General features: G+C 41.6%; 3 protein-coding genes across 12 annotated transcripts in view; 1 reads left to right on the top strand and 2 right to left on the bottom strand.

Annotated features, from left to right (window-relative positions):
- The first annotated feature begins 2307 nt into the window (after positions 1–2307).
- cldn33b (claudin 33b) lies at positions 2308–2967 on the top strand. The gene has a single exon (XM_085399157.1). It carries the CDS (start codon positions 2308–2310, stop codon positions 2965–2967), a length of 660 nt encoding a protein of 219 aa, XP_085255283.1.
- Positions 2968–5920: 2953 nt separating this feature from the next.
- Positions 5921–8175, bottom strand: cldn34a (claudin 34a). The gene has a single exon (XM_085398733.1). It carries the CDS (start codon positions 6957–6959, stop codon positions 6228–6230), a length of 732 nt encoding a protein of 243 aa, XP_085254859.1. The 5' UTR covers positions 6960–8175; the 3' UTR covers positions 5921–6227.
- A 1624-nt stretch (positions 8176–9799) lies between these two features.
- The window catches only part of shroom2a (shroom family member 2a), a 44473-nt gene continuing 36188 nt past the window's right edge, over positions 9800–18084 (bottom strand). For all 10 annotated transcript variants that reach the window (XM_085397393.1, XM_085397392.1, XM_085397395.1 and 7 more), the window contains 5 exons: positions 15159–15719; positions 14075–14641; positions 12648–12813; positions 12289–12561; positions 9800–10996 (listed from right to left, as the gene is read on the bottom strand). In XM_085397393.1, the coding sequence (XP_085253519.1) occupies positions 10724–10996; positions 12289–12561; positions 12648–12813; positions 14075–14641; positions 15159–15719 (1840 nt within the window). In that variant the 3' untranslated portion in view covers positions 9800–10723. The remainder of the gene's footprint in view (positions 10997–12288; positions 12562–12647; positions 12814–14074; positions 14642–15158; positions 15720–18084) is intronic.

Below are 18084 nucleotides of genomic sequence, written 5' to 3'. Positions count from 1 at the left end.
ATTGGCACTGCAACAGCTCATACACCGGCCACCCAGATCAACTTCCTGGCGTTTCAACTGTTTTACAATTATTCTTACTTAAGTAGCTAAAAGTAGATTCAAATATCAATCAATCAATCTTTATTTATAAATCACTTTTCATACAAAGATGTAGCACAAAGTGCTTTACATGGTTAAAAGCAGCCCACCCCACCAAATAATATCCAAATTACCTACCTAAAATATGCAACTATCATCTTCTTCTTGTAGGTTTTCCCTTTTGTTCCCAAAGGGGATCATCTGCCTCCATCTGACCCTCTTCTTTGCATCCTCATCTGTCACACCAACCCTCTGCATGTCCTTCTTCATTACATTAGTGAATGTTTTGAGATCTTCCTCCTTTCCTCCTGCTTGGAAGCTCCATACTCAACATGCATTATCCAATATCCACTATACCTCCTCTGTACTTTAGATACTATATTAGTATAGTATTGTATGTACTAATACCAAATCATTTCAGGCTTGCCTCTTTAACTTTGTCTCCAAATTGGTCAATCTAAGATGTCCCTCTGAAATACTCAATTCTTATCTTCCCTCCTGGTTTCTCCCATTTTCAGCGAGTCAAAATTAAAAATCTACAATTAAGGTTTTTATAAGCTATGATAAAATAAATGGCAATAAAGTTTTTTTTATTATTACTTATAAGTTATGTATTGTTTATGAAAAAACACAAGAAGTAGAATGGTACAGAGGTACATAAAACACAATATGACTAAAACAGGCCAGGATCTTCTCAGCTGCGTCACAGCAAGAAGGACAAATACCTCCAATAAGTGTGTGTCTTTCTTTGTGCAGTAGTGAGGGGGTTTTCACTTAAATTTACAAACTATTTTGTGGTCAGCATAATTAACACTGTGCATCCAGCTAAGTTTAAAACTGTGGAAGAACAAGTTAGAAAGAGGATTAGGAGGAGCAGTAAAACCAGACACTAGGTGAGACTCTCTCTCAGAGTATTAAAAAATACTCTTTTAAACTCTGAATAATATCCCCCACCACATGCCAATTTATTTATTTGTGCAGGATATTTGGCGGCCTCTGTGGGTAAGAAGGGGAACTGCAACTACACTTTAATTTTTTATATTTTCAGAGACAGAAATTAAGTTGGATGTGTAATGTGACATTCTTGGCCAGGAACATCATGAGTAACTTGTCTATAGCTGCAGAGACGTCCCTTTAAAGCTGAGATTAAGCTTGTTTCTGGTATCGTTTGGTATTCCTTAAGTGTTTGTGAGGACATCACAGCAGTCAGCTGAGTGTTTTCTTCGCCGGAGCAGGAGGAGTTTGGCAGCCCGGGGATATTATCTGTGCATTTTTGTTTGTGTGTTTGTTTGTGGTTTGTACGGCTGTCTATGAGTTTATGAACGGGAAACATTTTCTCACATCTCAGCTTTGATCTATTGCCTCCTACGATCATTTCCCACAACCATGCAGTGTTCATACGAGAGCACACAATAAGCTGCTCTGTTGTTTCAGATTTAGTCACATGCAGCAGACAGCCTGACTGTGAGCAGCTATCCCACCACAAGGAATATGACAAAAATATTCATATATTTTTAAATTTAACTTAAATGGTTATGAGCAAATCTCAGCATTACTGTCCTTACATAACATTTTTCACTGGTAATAAATCACTCAAAGGCCTAGTTGTGCAACACTGCCTTTATGATACTCTAACACTGAAATGTTTTTCTACTCATGGCTACAGGAAAAACCCTTTGAGGACAGAGATGAAGGGCTTTAATGGCAACTAAGTTTATGACAAGAGTGTTTAGCATTTGCAAATAATAAGCTGAGTTTGCTGTAGTGTGTGGCCCCTTGTTCATATGTTTGTACCCAGTTATTGCTGGATTGCAGGATGCAAACTGAACTTCAAGCAGTTGTTGTTTTTTTTAACGACATCCCTTATGGCATGCAGTTTTGGAAGAGCATATAGGAATGGTCTTGTAAAAATCGTGGCCATCTCTGCCTCTGCCCCTGCTGCCCATTGGCACAGCAGCGAGAGCAGGAGGACCACAAAGGGGAGGGCCATGCGGGCCCCCCTCTCCCTCCAGCAGCAGAAGATGTGTGCTCCTCTGAGTGGGAACTGTTTGAGAACGAACTCCAAGCCTCAGAGCTAGAGCGGTCAACTCTAATTATCAGGTGTTTTGAGCAGTTCCTGTCCCGACTGTACAGCGACAGGCCTCTCCATCTGAAGTGCAGCCAGAGAAGGAGAAGAAGAACTCTTGTGGCTCTGTCAAGCGTGGAGGCCAGAGAGAGGGGGAGAGAAACATGGACACGTGCGCCTGCGCTTTGGAGCTGCTGGGGATGCTGGTCTACGTTGGAGCATGGCTGTGCGCTTTAACCACCACTATCTTACCGCAGTGGCTGACCATGAGCACTGCGCTGCTGCCTGTGGAGAGCTACGAGCTGGGCCTGTGGGAGACCTGCGTGGTCCAGGACGTTGGAGGGATGGAGTGTAGGGCTTATGACAGCCTGCTGGGCCTTTCCACAGACCTCAAGCTGGCCCGCATCCTCATGTGTGCTGCCCTCGCTGTGGGCATGCTGGGAATTCTCGTGGGAATACCTGGACTTGACTTGGTCCACAGCTGTAAAGAGGACAGCGGTCAACAAACCAAGAGGATTTTAATCATCACGGGAGGGGTGCTCGGGATGGTTTCTGGGGTTCTGTGTCTGATTCCCGTGTCCTATATGGCACATATAGCAGTGATGCATTTCTTTGATGACAAAGTGCCTGACGTGGTGCCTCGGTGGGAGTTTGGAGACGCTTTGTACTGCGGCTGGGCAGCAGGATTTCTCCTCATAGTTGCCGGCCTGATCTTGATCACCTCGTCCTCGTGCTCTCAGGTGGAGCCTCAGCCTGTGCTGCAGCGGCGGTACCAGGTGATGGGCACAGGTGTAAATTACAGGAAGCGCACAGAGTACGTTTAACAGATGATTTACCTGTGTAGAGACTGAAATCACAACACAATCACCTGTAGATCTGCACGTCGGACCGCTTTACAGCAATGATGTAAACCACCGAGACAACATACGATGGTGACATTTACGCCTTGTTTCAGCCCTTTTACATGACTCACCTGCACAATCAGACATTATAAGACGATCTGCTGTGATCAGCAAGAATAAATCTATTTTATAAAGAAATGTTTTATAAAAGGCCTTTTTATCCATTACTCTGGAGTGGTTTCAAATTTTTTCTCTTACAAGAAAAATATAATTTCAAGCCTGTTTAGCAGGACTCTTGAGCTTTTTAAATGCTGTAATTGTCAATTATTAGTCTGTAAACATACAGAATAACTCTTAAAGCACAAACTATTCTTGAGTTGCACACTGAGATGATTCACATAAAGAATTTCATTGCAATCCTGGTGAAAAATGGCTCTTTTTTTTTATTAAAAAAGGTAAATTTCCTGTATTTGTTAAAATGTTTTCTGAAGCCATGAGCAGGTTTGACTCCAGTTATGTCAGAGGTAGAAACATGGCTGCTCTTTTCCTCAATCCCTCATCAGCCCCCCCTGCTCGTCTGTGACTCTCAGGCGACCAAATGGGACTAAAAACCTGTCCGTTGGTTTGTCAGGTGTGTCTGCGGCGGTGGAAACACAGCTTGAGTCTAATTCCACAAGATTTCCTGGTCACTCGCTGAGCTAAGCTGTGTTTAATGAACGCATTAATGGGCACTGTGTACTGTGAAGAATGTAGCACAAGCTGACATAATTACACAAATTTGCTGAGGTCAGAGGGTGCCACCGCGCTCTGCCATCCATAACTGTCTGTGTCATTTACATACGCTCAAAGTACATTGACATAATGTGTTATTGCATGGGAGGATGAGGATTTATAAACCTCCATGGTTGGTGCATGTCTGTGGAGTTAGTTCTTATAGAATGAAGCTAATGAGAGATAATGAAGTTGTCACAGGAGCATATGTTACCTGAGGTGCCAATGACATGCCAGACTTTGCTCCTGAAGAGGTGGTTCTGAGGCCCACTGAGAGGGACAATCCTGTCCTCCGATGCCACATAGTCTCCCTATGTGTGGGCATCAGGGAGGCATAAAAATAGCTGCAGATATTTTCTTTTTGCTTTGTTTACTGTAAATGCCACTGAAACGTCAAGGAAAATTATATGTCTTGTAGTCGTGAATAATTTACTCTAAATGCATCCGACTGCAAATAAACAAACCTGTGTAGATGGGTTGATAAGCAAACATGACCCAAATCATGACCCATTCTGGTAGTTCAGATGGAGATAAAGATCATCCAAGTTTCTGTTTCAATGTTAGATGATGGAAACTAAAGTTTTGCAATACATGAGTCACTCTTGAGCAAGATTTTCTATTTTAACCATTTACAAAACCATTTAACTATCTTCTGCACCTGATGTTTCGATTTTACTGGTAAAGTGTTGAAGCAGCAACTGTGAAATAGCAATAATTATATTTTATCACAGTTAAATATAAAGAATATCAGTTCATTAATATCATAAATATCAGCAAAATACAAAATTGCACAGGAATCACTACCAAGTGTAGTTAAAGTAAAAAAAGGAAAAGCACATCCATGGTACCTGAAATCTCCTTCTGTAAATACCGGAACCTTAGCGTGGGCTTTGAGAAAAATGCTATATACTAGATGTTTACTATTAAGTATTACGTTTAGCCTTTCTTTCATTTATTTTTTTAAGTTATTCATATTTTAAATCATCAATTGCTTATAACTACAGTTTAATAGCTTTTTTTTTTAAGCTAACAATTTCAACTGCTAATCTATCCTTTTAGCTAACAACATTTTATCTGCATTTTTAGCTTCGTATTTCAACTTTTAATTCATTGGTAAGAGTTTTAATTGGTAATAATATAAAAAAAACAAATGTAATTGTGATAGCTAAAGGCTTTTAGCTATCAATTTCAGTCGCTAATCAATACTTTGAGACAACGTTTTTTCCACCGCTGGCGACACGTGAACAGGCACAGAGTAATAAAACGATTTTGGTCTTGATTACTGAACATTGCCACTGGGTATTGTGGCAATTCTTCAGGAAAATACAGCGGCTTTAAGATATAATTGCTCATCTAGAGTTTTATTCCAGATCTTCTGCAAGTAAAATCTCATATTATGGGGTGAGATGTTATCCAGCTGCGGTTACCTTTGGGTTTAATTCTACAGACTTTGATATGACACATTTGCAATCAGTCTTCTTATCAGTTTTCCTCCATAAAACACCGTAAATGATAAAGATAGAGAACAAAGCACAACAGCTTTATCTGCTAAAGGATATGTACAGCACAAGTGAGATAGGTAGGTAGGGTTTGTGGAGACAGACGAACATTTTAGACAAATAATTATTTACTACTTTTTACAGGCCTGTTTTTTGTTTTTTTTTTAATAATAAAATTTGGTTACACCTAATTCAAATAGTAGTTTTCTGCAGTATTTAAAGCAGCTCTACTGGTCATCCACTTCTGAGCCTTGCGTTTCTGAGTGCTGTGCTTGTCTGAAGAGGGCTTTTTGTTCTCCATCAGCTAGCCGCCTCCAGAGAGGTAGAGCCAGCCACAGGGCCAGTGTGTGTATGAGTGCCTTCCATGGTAACAATCACCCCAATGAAGCAGCCCCCTCTTCACGCTCACATGCCTGCTCTCGTCAGCCTCCTACCCAGGTCACGTGTGCGGGTCAACCTGGCCGACTCTCACCCCTCCTCACGCAGGACTCCTAAGAAGCCACACCTTGAAATGTTATGTCGCCTCCCACGGGCTTGTGTGGCAATAACACTGATCGTAACAGTTCTTACATAAAAGCTGAGGCCACTAACACACTCACACACATACACACCACTCCTCAGTAACAGAGATAAAGTTTATTATTACTTTTGTAGATAAGCAGCCATCCCTGAACTTCAATCAGTCACATAAACCTAAAATAGAAACTATAGGGTAAATAGTCACTGGCTTTTATTTTCAGTACAATGAAATCATTGTTTTTATGATAAAAGTACAATTGATCAATATCCCTTGTATGTTCACAAGGAATTTTAGCATCTTTTAGCTCTTTGTTTTGGTTTTCTGGTTGAGATATGGCAAGTCAGTCTTTTTTTTTAGTTCTAGTATCAAACCTAGCCTCTTTTTAAAAAATACAAAACAAAACAAAAAGCCCTAAAGTCAGTCTCCCTTCATAGATTTTATTCTGTTGAGTTTTATTCACTGTGAAAGGCAGCGTTATCCATGCCTGCTCTATTTACCAGTTCAGACTTGCGTGGCAGTGTTGTCACTGTCCAGGGGCCATTGAGCTGGTCGCCAGGGCCCGCTGTGCTCACGGCCCGCCAAGCGTACCTGTAGCAAAGGAAAAGCAGGCCACTTAAGAGTGTCGCAATGGAGGCGCAGAGGCCCACTCCAATGGCTGAGCCAACTCGCTGGCTGACAGGAGGAGCAGGGATTTGGAACTCAGGAGGAAAGTCTATGGTGCTGTTTTTCAGCACAGAGTTCATGTTCCACGCCAGTGGCACCAAGGAGGACATCCCTGTGAGCAAATACAGCGCCCCTGCCAGCAGGAAGACTAGCCTGATGCTCCTGCGATCTTCAACAGAGAAGTAGGCCATCCTCACCGCCACTGCAGCACAGATGTTCCCGGCAAGGCCAAAGATGGCCGCGAGCATCATCAGCACCTGAGCCACAGGGATCTCCACGGGAAGAAAGCTGTCCGATATGCTGATGCTTCGACAGTTCTCCATATCGGGAAGGACATGACTGTAGAAACACGTCCTCCAAATACCAACCCAGGCCTCGCTCGAGCTGATGATGGACGCATTGCCTACTCGCCAGAGACGCCACTCGTTGAGGCCGGCGGTGGTCATGGTGAGGATCCATGCCAGGAATCCGACTATCAGGCCCAGGAACTGCCAGTGAGCCGTGTGAGTGAGGTAAAGCATTGTTGTCCAGTCTGACCACTAATTCTCAGAGCGACCGATCGCTGGAGCCATCACTCCTGCTGCAAACAACAACACACACAGGGCCGTGGTAAGATGACCTGTGCGCTTCTCATGTACAAGTTAAGACTACGGCATTATTCTTAAATATTCATAAAGGGTATTTTGATTTGAAAAGAGCTCTGAGGGAACCTTTAAAGGGTTTGGTCACCACATTTAAGGCAGCATATTATTTCCATCTGCAGTCATTTAAACTTGGTGGTACATGAAGACAGTGGTATGATATGAAAGCTAGAAGCTGGGTTGCAAAGTGGTTTGCTGATGCAGCAGAATTAGCACCATATAAAAGAACTCATTTTAAACTAGACCTGAACCAGGTTCATCTCATCATTTTTTTAGTGATTACATTTAGCTAACCATACGTTGATTCGTTTTTTTAAGGCTAATAATTTATGAAGTTACTCATTTTTCCATTACTTTTAATGACTACTTCAAGTGTCGCTCTTTATTATGTTTATTGAACACTCAAAAAAATATTTTAACTCATTGCTTGTCCAACTGATTCAGTAAAGGACTAGATGTTACAATCCCTGACAATGCATTGCTTTAACGGAGAAAACCTTGGGGGATGGCTGTTATGAGGAAAAGCAGCCCAGAAACTTTACCAGCGGCAAACATCGTTGTGTGCCTCAACTTTCATTCTTTTACCCAGGCTAATCTGCCATTTTTCCTTGGTTAGGTTTAGGGATTAGAGATCTGATCTAAATGATCATATTAAAATTTGGGACACATCGTCAGTAGTGGACCTTGGATTCATCGGGTGTTTCGGCCATTATCACTAGACACCCTCATCCAAGGAGGCCCTGCCAGGGTTGATCAGGCCCCGGAGTGTGTCACTGGTTTATGTTAAAATGGTTCTTTCTCTTCTGCTTTCTGCTGTTTAGTTTCCTACAGTTTATTCTATCTATTCAATGCAACTGAAAAATACTTACCTCTTTAACATTTATGGAGTGCGAAGTTTCCTTTTCACTGCAGTTTGTGTCTTTAAAAAAAAAAAAAATTCAGGTGAACACTTTGACAAATAAAGAACCATTTCTAAATATTGCTGTGAACTTTTTGTATCTGTGCGTTGATTTTCTATGTAGTGTTTCTCGTTATACATACACGCTGTAGGTGAAAACTGCTGCATTTTATTTTGCAAGATACTTGAGGAGTTTTTGACCAGGATCATATGTTTAGAGCTGTGTGAAACTGAGCCACAGGTTCTGGAAATGTGTTCAAACTTTTGAGAAAAACCGTAATAAACATTTATCTAACCTGTTCGTCCATATTATCAGGCATCGATTTGATCTTTTAATCTATGCTCTCAGATAAAAATATCAACTGTTAACTCACAGCTTCTACCTTTTATCCATGATTTTGTCAAGCCTGAAACATTTCAACTGCTAATGATATTTTTGTAGGATTTTTATTGTCATTTGAACAGGATATAAAATTAAATTTTGCACTCAGGTCCAGGTCAACAAGAACAAGACTACATGAGAGATAGAACACATATTTACAGTCTCATTTGGTATAAATAAAACCCCCCAACTACTTTTAACTTTTATATTCATAATTTAAACCCTTTCTGTTTATCGAATGTTTTTCCACTTATGTGAAAAGCTTTCCGTTCCCATTAAACCTTCAGTTAATTCCAGCTTGTTATTACTATTTTTTATTCTCTTAACTCCCAAATTATAATTTAGTTTATCTCATATTAATGTGAGCGTGTCCTAACTTTGGCTACAGCAGAAACATCTTCTCATGCCAAATACAGAGAACAGAAACTAATCAGTGACTGAAGTCAGTGTATTAGAATATTTAACCTGTTGCTGGAGATATGTTGATAACTATGCAAACGTTCCCTTTGAATAGACAGCAAAACATTAAAAAAATGTTTTATATGTATAAGATAATGTAGCATTACATGTTATTATATTAGTTAGTAGTTTCGCTTTTTATTCACTCCGCTCACCCTGAACTACTGCACACGTTCTTAAAGGTAGTCTTTGTTTTCTTACGTTAACAGCGTGGACATTGATTGACTTTTATAATAAAGCAGCTATAAATAAAGCACAGGCATTAAGCACACGTTAACAAATATTCAGGTTATTAATATTTAAGAATAACAGACAGCACTAAAAGCCACACATCTGCACTTTAGGTCACTAATTCGACTAAGTTCTGCTAAGATACGATCGGTTTAACATCTTCAGATTCAGTACGTTAAGGAGAAAGACATTACCTTCCGATGTTTCAAAAACAGAGTTCTGCCAGTTATTGTGAAACTAGGAACAAAGCTACAGTAGAAACGAGGAAAGAGCTCGTTTTATTGTAGCCGTACATACCGTCTGTGCCAGCACTGCTGTAGTTAATGATTATTCATTCAAATCTTTAAACCACTCCTAATAATATTTAATTATTTGACTCACCTAGATGCGTCTCACCTTATTAATAAAGATCGAATCCTTCCGATGAAGTGTGATTAGCTTTGGTTACGTGAACGGGCTGTTAAATACGCTCCCTGCTATGTAAGAGTGTTTATCAGTAGAGAGAGGAAGGTGTGGTGGAGTTAATGAATGACACCAGAGAGAAGAAGACCTCAGTCAGACTCTACAGCAGACTCGTTTATTTGACAGAAAGGAGCACAGCTGATAACGTTTTTAAGACATTTAGGATGTAGAAGTGCACGAAGTGTGTGAAACTGTAACAAACTGAAATGTGCAGGGGAAAAAAAAAAAAGTTCTCCAGTATCTGGGAGACAGATTTAATCCATAGAGTCTGAAATTTGAAGGTCAAGGTAAAAAAAAAAGAAAGAAAAAAAGAACCTCTTTATCCATATCTGTTTGCATAATCATCAATCTGAACATCTTTTAGTGTTGAGATTCAACTTCTGCACCATGAAAAACAAAACCGCGGTGACGTGAGAAGACGAAACAGAAACACCTGGTCAACATGTACATGGTGACATCATCCTGTGGATTTTTACACTTTTCTGCCTGTGAATAAATCTAAAAAGCGCTCTGAATAATGCGACCTGCAGAAGTGGACTGAAGAGTGTGTGCAGTGGTTCTCGGCGCACTTCAAATGTGACCAATCAAGCCTGGACGTCAAGTGCTGCTTCTGTTTAGTGATGTTAAACACTCTCCTCTCTCTGCAGGTGCGTGCATCTTCATCTCGAGGAAATGTTTCTTCAGTGAGGAAAGCAGGGGCACGAATATTTTATTTAAAAAAAAAAAAAAAAAAAAGGCCACTAGTTTGAGTGTAAAAGGTAAAGAATGATGAATTTACTGACATATTTAGCCAGATTTGACAGATCTCGTGACATTTATACTTGATAAATACTCTTAAATGCTCAGTGTGTAGCACGCATCAGCTAAATCGGTTGAAGATAAAATACTGTCTCCTCCAGATTCAAAAGGCTATAATAAATTACTAAAAAAAAAATAAAAATAAATCATAAGAAACAAAGCAAAAATATCATAAAAGGGCATTAGTGGTTGGTTGCCCCCCCCCCCCAAAAAAAATACCACCATCTTTACAAAAAGAAAGTTTTGTGGAGTTTTTTGTGGTTGTGATGTACACACATGCTCACAAAGTCAGGAAAATGCACCAAATAGGCTGTTTATGTGCAGATTTTCTTAACTATGCCGCCATCTGCTGGCCACAGGGCTCATGTGCAGCCGAAACCACGTGACTCTCAGACCCAGCAGTGTCTGTCCTCCTCAGAGGGCCAGCCGCTGCTCTATGGGCAGGCTGTCCATCAGACACTTCAGCTGCTCCTCGCCCAGCTTGATTTTATCCTCGAGCTTGCGCTGCTCGATAATGAGCGCCGACTTCATCTTCACAAAGTGCTCGTAGTCCGCGAGGCTGTCCTCCTGCAGGTAGCTCGCCAGGATCTCGTAAACCACACCCTCTCTGCGGTCCAGGTTCTCCTTCAGCTCCTTTGCGTCCTCGTGCTGTCGGATCAGCAGCTTCCTCTTCTCAATCAGCGTACGCTGATGAAGAAGAAAGAGAGAGTGTGAAAGGATGTATATTAACTATCCCATATCAAATTATTCACTTGGTATCGATACATCTAAATAAATTTCCATCAAAGAAAAGCTTCAACTTGTTAGATCTTCCTTCCAGTAGCTCCACAGATGCCTTAAAGCTCCTGATGTAATGAGAACAAAGGGTTCAGGATAGAGCTACTTTCCTTTGTCCTCTGTCCTCACGTGAGCCCAGCACACGCTGCATCCTGTGTGAGCCTCTGAAGTACTGCCTATTTATTTATACATATAGTATTAGTCAAATCTGACTTACTCAATACAATAACTGAAACATTTTATGAAGCCATGCAAAACTTTCCATTCATATAATGATTAAAAAAATAGTTTTAATAGATTTACAAGCCCTCAAAGTACATAAAAAAAATATTTAAAAAAGGACAGCTTTAAAAAAATTCTACCTTTTCTAGCTTTCATAAATTAATATGAATAAAATGGAGTCAGACACAAAATTTTCAGGGCTGAAAAACAATATTAAACACCAAAACCAAATCAATTACACCCACTCCAAGTAACAACAATGCAAAGCCAAAATCGTGCTTTTGTTCAGCGTTTTATCTTCAACTCTGATGTAAGCAGGTGCCAAACATAAGGCGCTGAGGCCAGAATCAGCCCAGCAAAGACTTCCGTCCCGCCCACTGGATGGCTTTGGGAAATGTGACAGAGAACAGAGATTTTGGATTTTAACTCCATTTTCAGAAGTTTTGTACTTTTTCCTGCAGTTACTGATAAAGACCTCCTCCACGGCCATTAATACTACACCAAAGTAATTAAGTCATAAACATTTAATTCTTTAAAATTAAGCCCAAAGAGTTATATTGACAGATTTCTGTTAAAATTGCACTTCTTTTTTTATATATAAGAAAACTCAGGGATTAAATGTGTAGTTTAACTACTGTACCGGCAGAGAGGACATATCACTGATTAAAGTGGGCTGGATGCAGACCGTGATGTTTGACATCCCTGATGCAGAGGAACGGAAATGAGCACTGGTACCCTGAATGCTTTATTACTGGAGGAAATCTGAAAAAGTGCATATGGTAAATTCTTTTGTACTTCAATCGCATGTAACTCGCAAAATTTTCTTAGCAAGCAGGTCAAGTTTAGCGTGGCTTCATGAAATAGACTAACTGACCTTTTCCAGCTGAACACTCACACTGAGCTTCTTTTATTCATTTTCCACCACTTGTTTGTGCCTGAAGTGGAACTTTATCTAAAGTAATTCCTGAAGGTTTGCTCACCCTCTCCTCTGGCGTAGCATCCTCCTCCAGACTGTTGAGGGCGTTCTCCACTCTGGCCAGGCGCCCCGACAGGGACAGCAGAAGGCTCACCACTTTATCCAGGTCCCCCACAAACATCTTGAACTTGTCCAGCTCGTTGGGTTTGCAGACCTGCTGGACCTGGGCTTCCACCTCTTCTCCCAGAGCGTTGTTGTCCAGGATGTCCTCCTGAAGACTCTCCCGGGCCTCCCGGAGCACCTGGAGCTTCTTGCTGAGGCTGTCGATCAGCTCTTGCTGCAGAAAAAGATGAAGCTGAGAGATTAGTCCAAAACAGTGCGAAGGGTAAAGCTTTTTAACAAGCAAACACTGGTTTCTGGTACCTTCTTATTGGCCAAATCATTGTCCAGCTCATCTTCAGAGTCCTCCTCCTCCTGGTCCTGCATGCCCTTCATCTTAATAAGGAGCTCAGCTTTGGGAGCAGATGTGCTGTAATATGCAGAGCTGGTCACCATCGAGGTAGCTGCTGCCACGTTGTCCTCCTTTTCCCTGAAATAAATTCAGTAAGAAACTCAGAAATGCAGAAAAGCATGAAAAGAGCATTTTCCAGGAAGTTTCACCTCATGACTAACAAGTATATGCAGACACACTCATCAGTTTGAACAAGGTGTGTTAAACAGGTAACAGGTCACAAGTTTAAATATGCCATAAAAGCAGCTTCACAACTGCAAAGATGATGGGAGTCAGCGCTTTTTCATGTGGGTGCTTGCTTGTAAGTAAAAGTTAAAATTGATTACAGGAGCAGTTTTGTAGCGAGGGGAATACAAACATTTAAAGGGACAGTTCACCCCTGCATCAGATTTGCAGTTAAGTCTGTAAGTATGGGAAAAATGAAACCTTTTTTGCACACTAACACGGAGCAGAGTGAGGTTATTAAAGCTGTAATCATGAAAGAAAAAAAAATCATTTCTTTTCCAGACATCTCTACAGCCAATGACTTTAACACTGGGCAACTCGAACCGAAGCCTGAAAAATTTCATTGTGCTGCTCAGAGCTTCAAATCACATTTCCAAGCATCACAAAACTAAAGATGAAGCACTGTGATTTGCTTGGTTATGCAAATTCTACAGTAACACATTCAGTAACAGCCACTGCTCTGTTATAGCTTTAAATTAAAAGACCATCATCTGCCGTCTGAGCTTCTCCTGCTGGTTTTATCACACAAGAGGATTTTTTCCATCCTTCTTCCCTTTTGTAGTTAATACAGCTGCCACTCCTTTTCCTGTTCAAGCCAACTTTTCAACCAATCAGCATTCTGCCTGCACGCAGACTCTATAATCATCAATAATTTACTTTTACAAACACATGAAGCAGTGCAGAGAAGACAAGGAGGACAGGAAGTTGGATACAAGAGGTGTTTTTTCAGATTAAAAAAAAAAAAAAAATCCAGTACAGGCTTAAAGCTCCTAAAACGCTACCAGTGCGACATGAAGTGACACCAAAAACAAAACTGTGTCAGAGATGCACTGAAAGGCCTGAAAGTTGATTGTTCAAGACAGCTTCTCAGCCAATGAAAGTGAAAGACAAGTTCACCAAATTAAAAATAAAAAAATAAATTAAAAAATTAAAAGTTCACAGACGCTGTTGGTAGTGGTCAGTTCCACTCCATTATGATTGAATCATTTCTGCCGTCTTATCTGCAGTGGAACGAGGCTAAAGAACCAACAGCCCGGTTCTTCCTCATTCTTCTGACACTGCCCCCTGGTGACAGCATACACGAGTAGCACCTATGGATGACCTCGATGCTCACCTTTCCTCAGCGGGCCGGGAGTTTGTCTGCTTCGGCTGCACCTTCCTGCGCTGGTGAGCTTCTTCCACCAGCTGCTCCCCTTGAGGGAAGATGCCCTCCATCAAGTCCATTGTGGTCTTCATCTTGCTCTGATCCAGAATATCTGCTAGTGACTTATCCTTCCCCATGATGTCCCTGGCCAGCTCCTCTCTTTTCTGATCCTCTGCCTTGGACACTCCTGTGTTTGTCGCCAATTTATTGCTGCTGGACACGTCTGTGGGTGGCGGCGGTTGGAGGTGATCTCCTATAGTGGTCATGTATGTGTCTCTCTGGGGCATCTGTTGCTTTTGAGGGTGTGGGACCCCATCGGGCTCCTTCTGCCTGGTGAAGACGCAGAAGACAGAGTCCTGACCTGCAGCTCCGAGGCTGCCGAGCCGAGTCACGGCGTGCCCCTCGGCTTCAATGGCAGGGGGGCTGCTGTGCTGCAAAAACGGTGTATTTTCCTTCTCTGCATTTCCTCCCGAGTGCACAATCCTGATGGGCACTTTCCTCACTGCAGAGCTTTGGTTTTCTATCACATGCTCCATCCTGCAAAAGAGAGAGAGAAGAAAATTTCCACTTAGACAAGAAGAAAACGTCCTGTTGTGGTTCTCTCAGCCATGAGCTGATTTAAAGTTTCATTGCATGATGGCAGAGGAGATTTTTTCCATGCCCAGTGTGCTCAGATATCCGAGACCTCTGGACTCCTCCCACCACTTTCTGTGGTACTGTACAGTCATACGTTTGCTACAGATGATATCAATTAGGTCCGAATCAAGAAAATGAACAAACAGTTTCATGTTTGGGGCTTAAGAAATGGAGGCGTTTACATTTTGAGCAGAATAATCTCAGAACTGCTTGTGCCCTGAATTGAACTACAGAGAATCCCTCTAATTTACTGTGCCTTGATAGCACTCACATGTTGACTCTACAGAGGCAGCGACTCTCAATGAGCCCCTTTGTACTTGAAGCATAAAGACGCGATGAGCGGAGGAGTTACAGTAGCTGTTCAGAATGTTGTGCAGCTTTGAAATGTGTGGGGAAAAAAAAAAAACCCAAACGTTACCTGTTTGAGAATTCATCCTGAAGAGAGACCGGAGGCCTGTCGCTGAGTCTCTGTGGGGAAAACTGAGGAGATGGTGAGCGGTGCCCCTCCATGCTGGCCAGCCCTGAAGGTCTGTAGGAGGACGCAGAGGGAGAGGCTGAGAGATGATGTCCTGCCCCTTGTCCTTTGCCCTGCTCAGAGTCTCCTTTAACAGCGTGGGTGTGGTTGAAGGCGGAGTTATGATCAGAGAGGTTTAAGCCTTCACTCTGGGAACCGGCAGAGGACTCGTGGGAGTCGACCTCTGGGCATCTGGGTGGAGGCAGAGGGTTCTCTAGTGCAGGGGGCTTTCTCCAGAGTCCAGAGTGCGGGTCTGTGTGACTGTGGTCCTCAGGCTGAGGGGGGGCAGTCTCTGTGAGGTCGAGAGAAATAGATGTGGGTCTGTGGCTGAGGGTGGCAGCAGCAGCTCTGTGTCTGCAGTCGGGGTCTGCTCCCGTCATGGGAGGAGGGGGTGGCGCTGAGTAATGTTCAAACTCTGCAGGCTTGTCTCTCACTTTACAATCACCTGGAGCTCTGTCAGGGAACCTGAGGAACACAAAGGAAAGCTTTTAATTACACAGCCAGGCAGCGTGGGCTATCATCAGCAGCTCAATCAAATAATACGCTGTGGCAGGGGCCTTGTTCTCCAGCAGCCACTATCATTACACCAGCACGACAAGACACACGTCTCTCCCTCTTTCTGCGGGTAACTGTTCAGCTGGCAGCCTGAGGAGGAATATTTCAGTTCCCACAAAGCCTGCAAAGAGGAATAAATAATCCTCTAGAAGCAGAAGAGCACTTTTTTCCCCCCGCCTCATTCATATTTGGAGTTTTAACTCCTTGGAGTGGAAACAGTGGAGGAGGAGAACGTGATGTGTGGAGGTCTTCAGAGAGCTGAAGGTGATTATAAACAGATTTAAACTTGTAGGTGTTTATCATTAAGTATGATTCGACTCTGCAGTGCAGAGAAAACAGGTCATTAACAGAGCCATTATATACTGGGTGCGATTTGCAAGGCTGCATGGAGAGGCATGAAGAGGCGTGGGGATTCCCCCCATCTGCCTCTGCAAAATTATTTTTTATCACAGGAATAATAAAGTATAATGTAGTCACTTAACAGTTGATGTCCGTTGGTCTGTTTTCCTCTGCCAGGTTGCTCAAAAAATAAACTTAATATGTAATTTTACCAGAAGACAGACTGCCTCTTTGGTTTTCCATGGTTATATTTGCACCACAGAACATTTAGCAAGGTTTTCAGCAGCCACTGCACTGACATACTGACACAAAGTATGGGTGAGTGAACAGAACAGCCAGATCATACACAGCGACAACCCGGCAACCAATTAACTTCAGTCCAACTTCAAGAGCAATGTTGGTTCTCGGTGATCCAGGTCATGGGAGCTTGGAAAGAAAGTGACTGGACTTCTTCGGGTTTCTTAAAGACCGTTCGGTGAGGCTGCTTTAGGTGACGGTTGTTGTGAACTTGTGCTACATAAAACTAAATTGAAGGTTTCGGCTCCATTTAAAAGCTTTTGGTACAGATTACGATTTTTTTATTTTATTTTTTTTACACGTGTGTAGAGAGATGAGAGGGACCAGCCCCAAGCAGAGAACTGAGTGGTTGACGTTTTAGCAGCAGCACACCGAGAGCATCGCCATACATGCTTTCCACTGTCAACCTGATTTAATCATGTCTGAATGCCTTCATCACGCAGACATGATTAAAGCATGCAAACATCTAGCTGTAATAGTGTGGTTTCCTGCACACAGATTACATTTCCATACATGCTCCAATACAACCTTAATGTGGAGCATTCAGACAACACTGATTCATTTACCATGCAGCTTTAATCTGCCATTGTAAGATAAAATGCCACTCCAGGTGGACAGGCAGACGCCGTAACTCAAACATCCCAATATGAACCCATACAAGCTGCAACAAGTTGCATGATGAACAACTGCTTCCACCGGGCAAAGTGTGAGAACGTGGTACGCTGGTAAAAAAATAAAAATAAAAATATGTAAAACTGAGGTATGATTATCAATGTTCATGAAACAGTCGCTTTTGTCTTCCACTTATTTTATATTTTTAATTATTTTTTATTTTTGTTGCTTTGGTGAAATTTTGATCTAATGACCTAAAGGTGCATTTATTTAAATTCTTCACAGTCATTTATTTTAGTTTTTAATGAGTTTTTTTTTTAGTTGTCATCTTTGACAAACTGTAAATAATCATAATCAAGTGCCACCACCCCACAGCCATTTTAATGTCTCAGGGCAGTTATTTTGAAGCATTTACTTTTTTAAAAAGGTTTTAAAAAGGTAACATTTTAGTGTGAAAGACTGAGTAAAAGTCTATCACATCTCACCATTATTATTATTATTTATTTATGTTTTAAAAATGGGGGTAAAAGAAACATCCAAATATCAGTAGAAATACATAAACTTCTAAATAAAGGTAACACAGAGTCTCTGGCTTGACTTAATTATGTTTACATATAGAGACACCCACCAAAGAGCAGGAAAAACCCTGCTCATGCGTACCATAAGTTTTAAAAGGTATTATTCTTTATAATTTAGAGTATCTGCCATAGATAAAGAAAACATAAACGGACCCATTAAAAATGATATATTCCTTTACAAAGTGTAATAAATGACATCTGCTACTTTAGCTTGGTCACTTTAGGGCTAAAACAGACAAATACGTATTAAATAACTCACCCAATGTGACGCTTTAATCTCGTCATTTCCACTGAACTGAAGAAAAAGTGAGTGTCTGGCGGCTCTCTGTGACAGAAGGCACCTGTTGGTGTCTCTTTACACTTGTATCAGTAACAATAACTGGGTGGAGCACGGATCACTTAAGTCATCTCGCAGACTATCAATGACAATACCACCCTCTGATCCGTGG

Source organism: Rhamphochromis longiceps, linkage group LG23, assembly GCF_057381845.1.
Source record: "Rhamphochromis longiceps isolate RC_006_pf linkage group LG23, R_longiceps_female_GT1.1, whole genome shotgun sequence".
Lineage (NCBI taxonomy): Eukaryota > Metazoa > Chordata > Actinopteri > Cichliformes > Cichlidae > Rhamphochromis > Rhamphochromis longiceps.
This window is presented reverse-complemented; position numbering and strand designations above follow the sequence as displayed.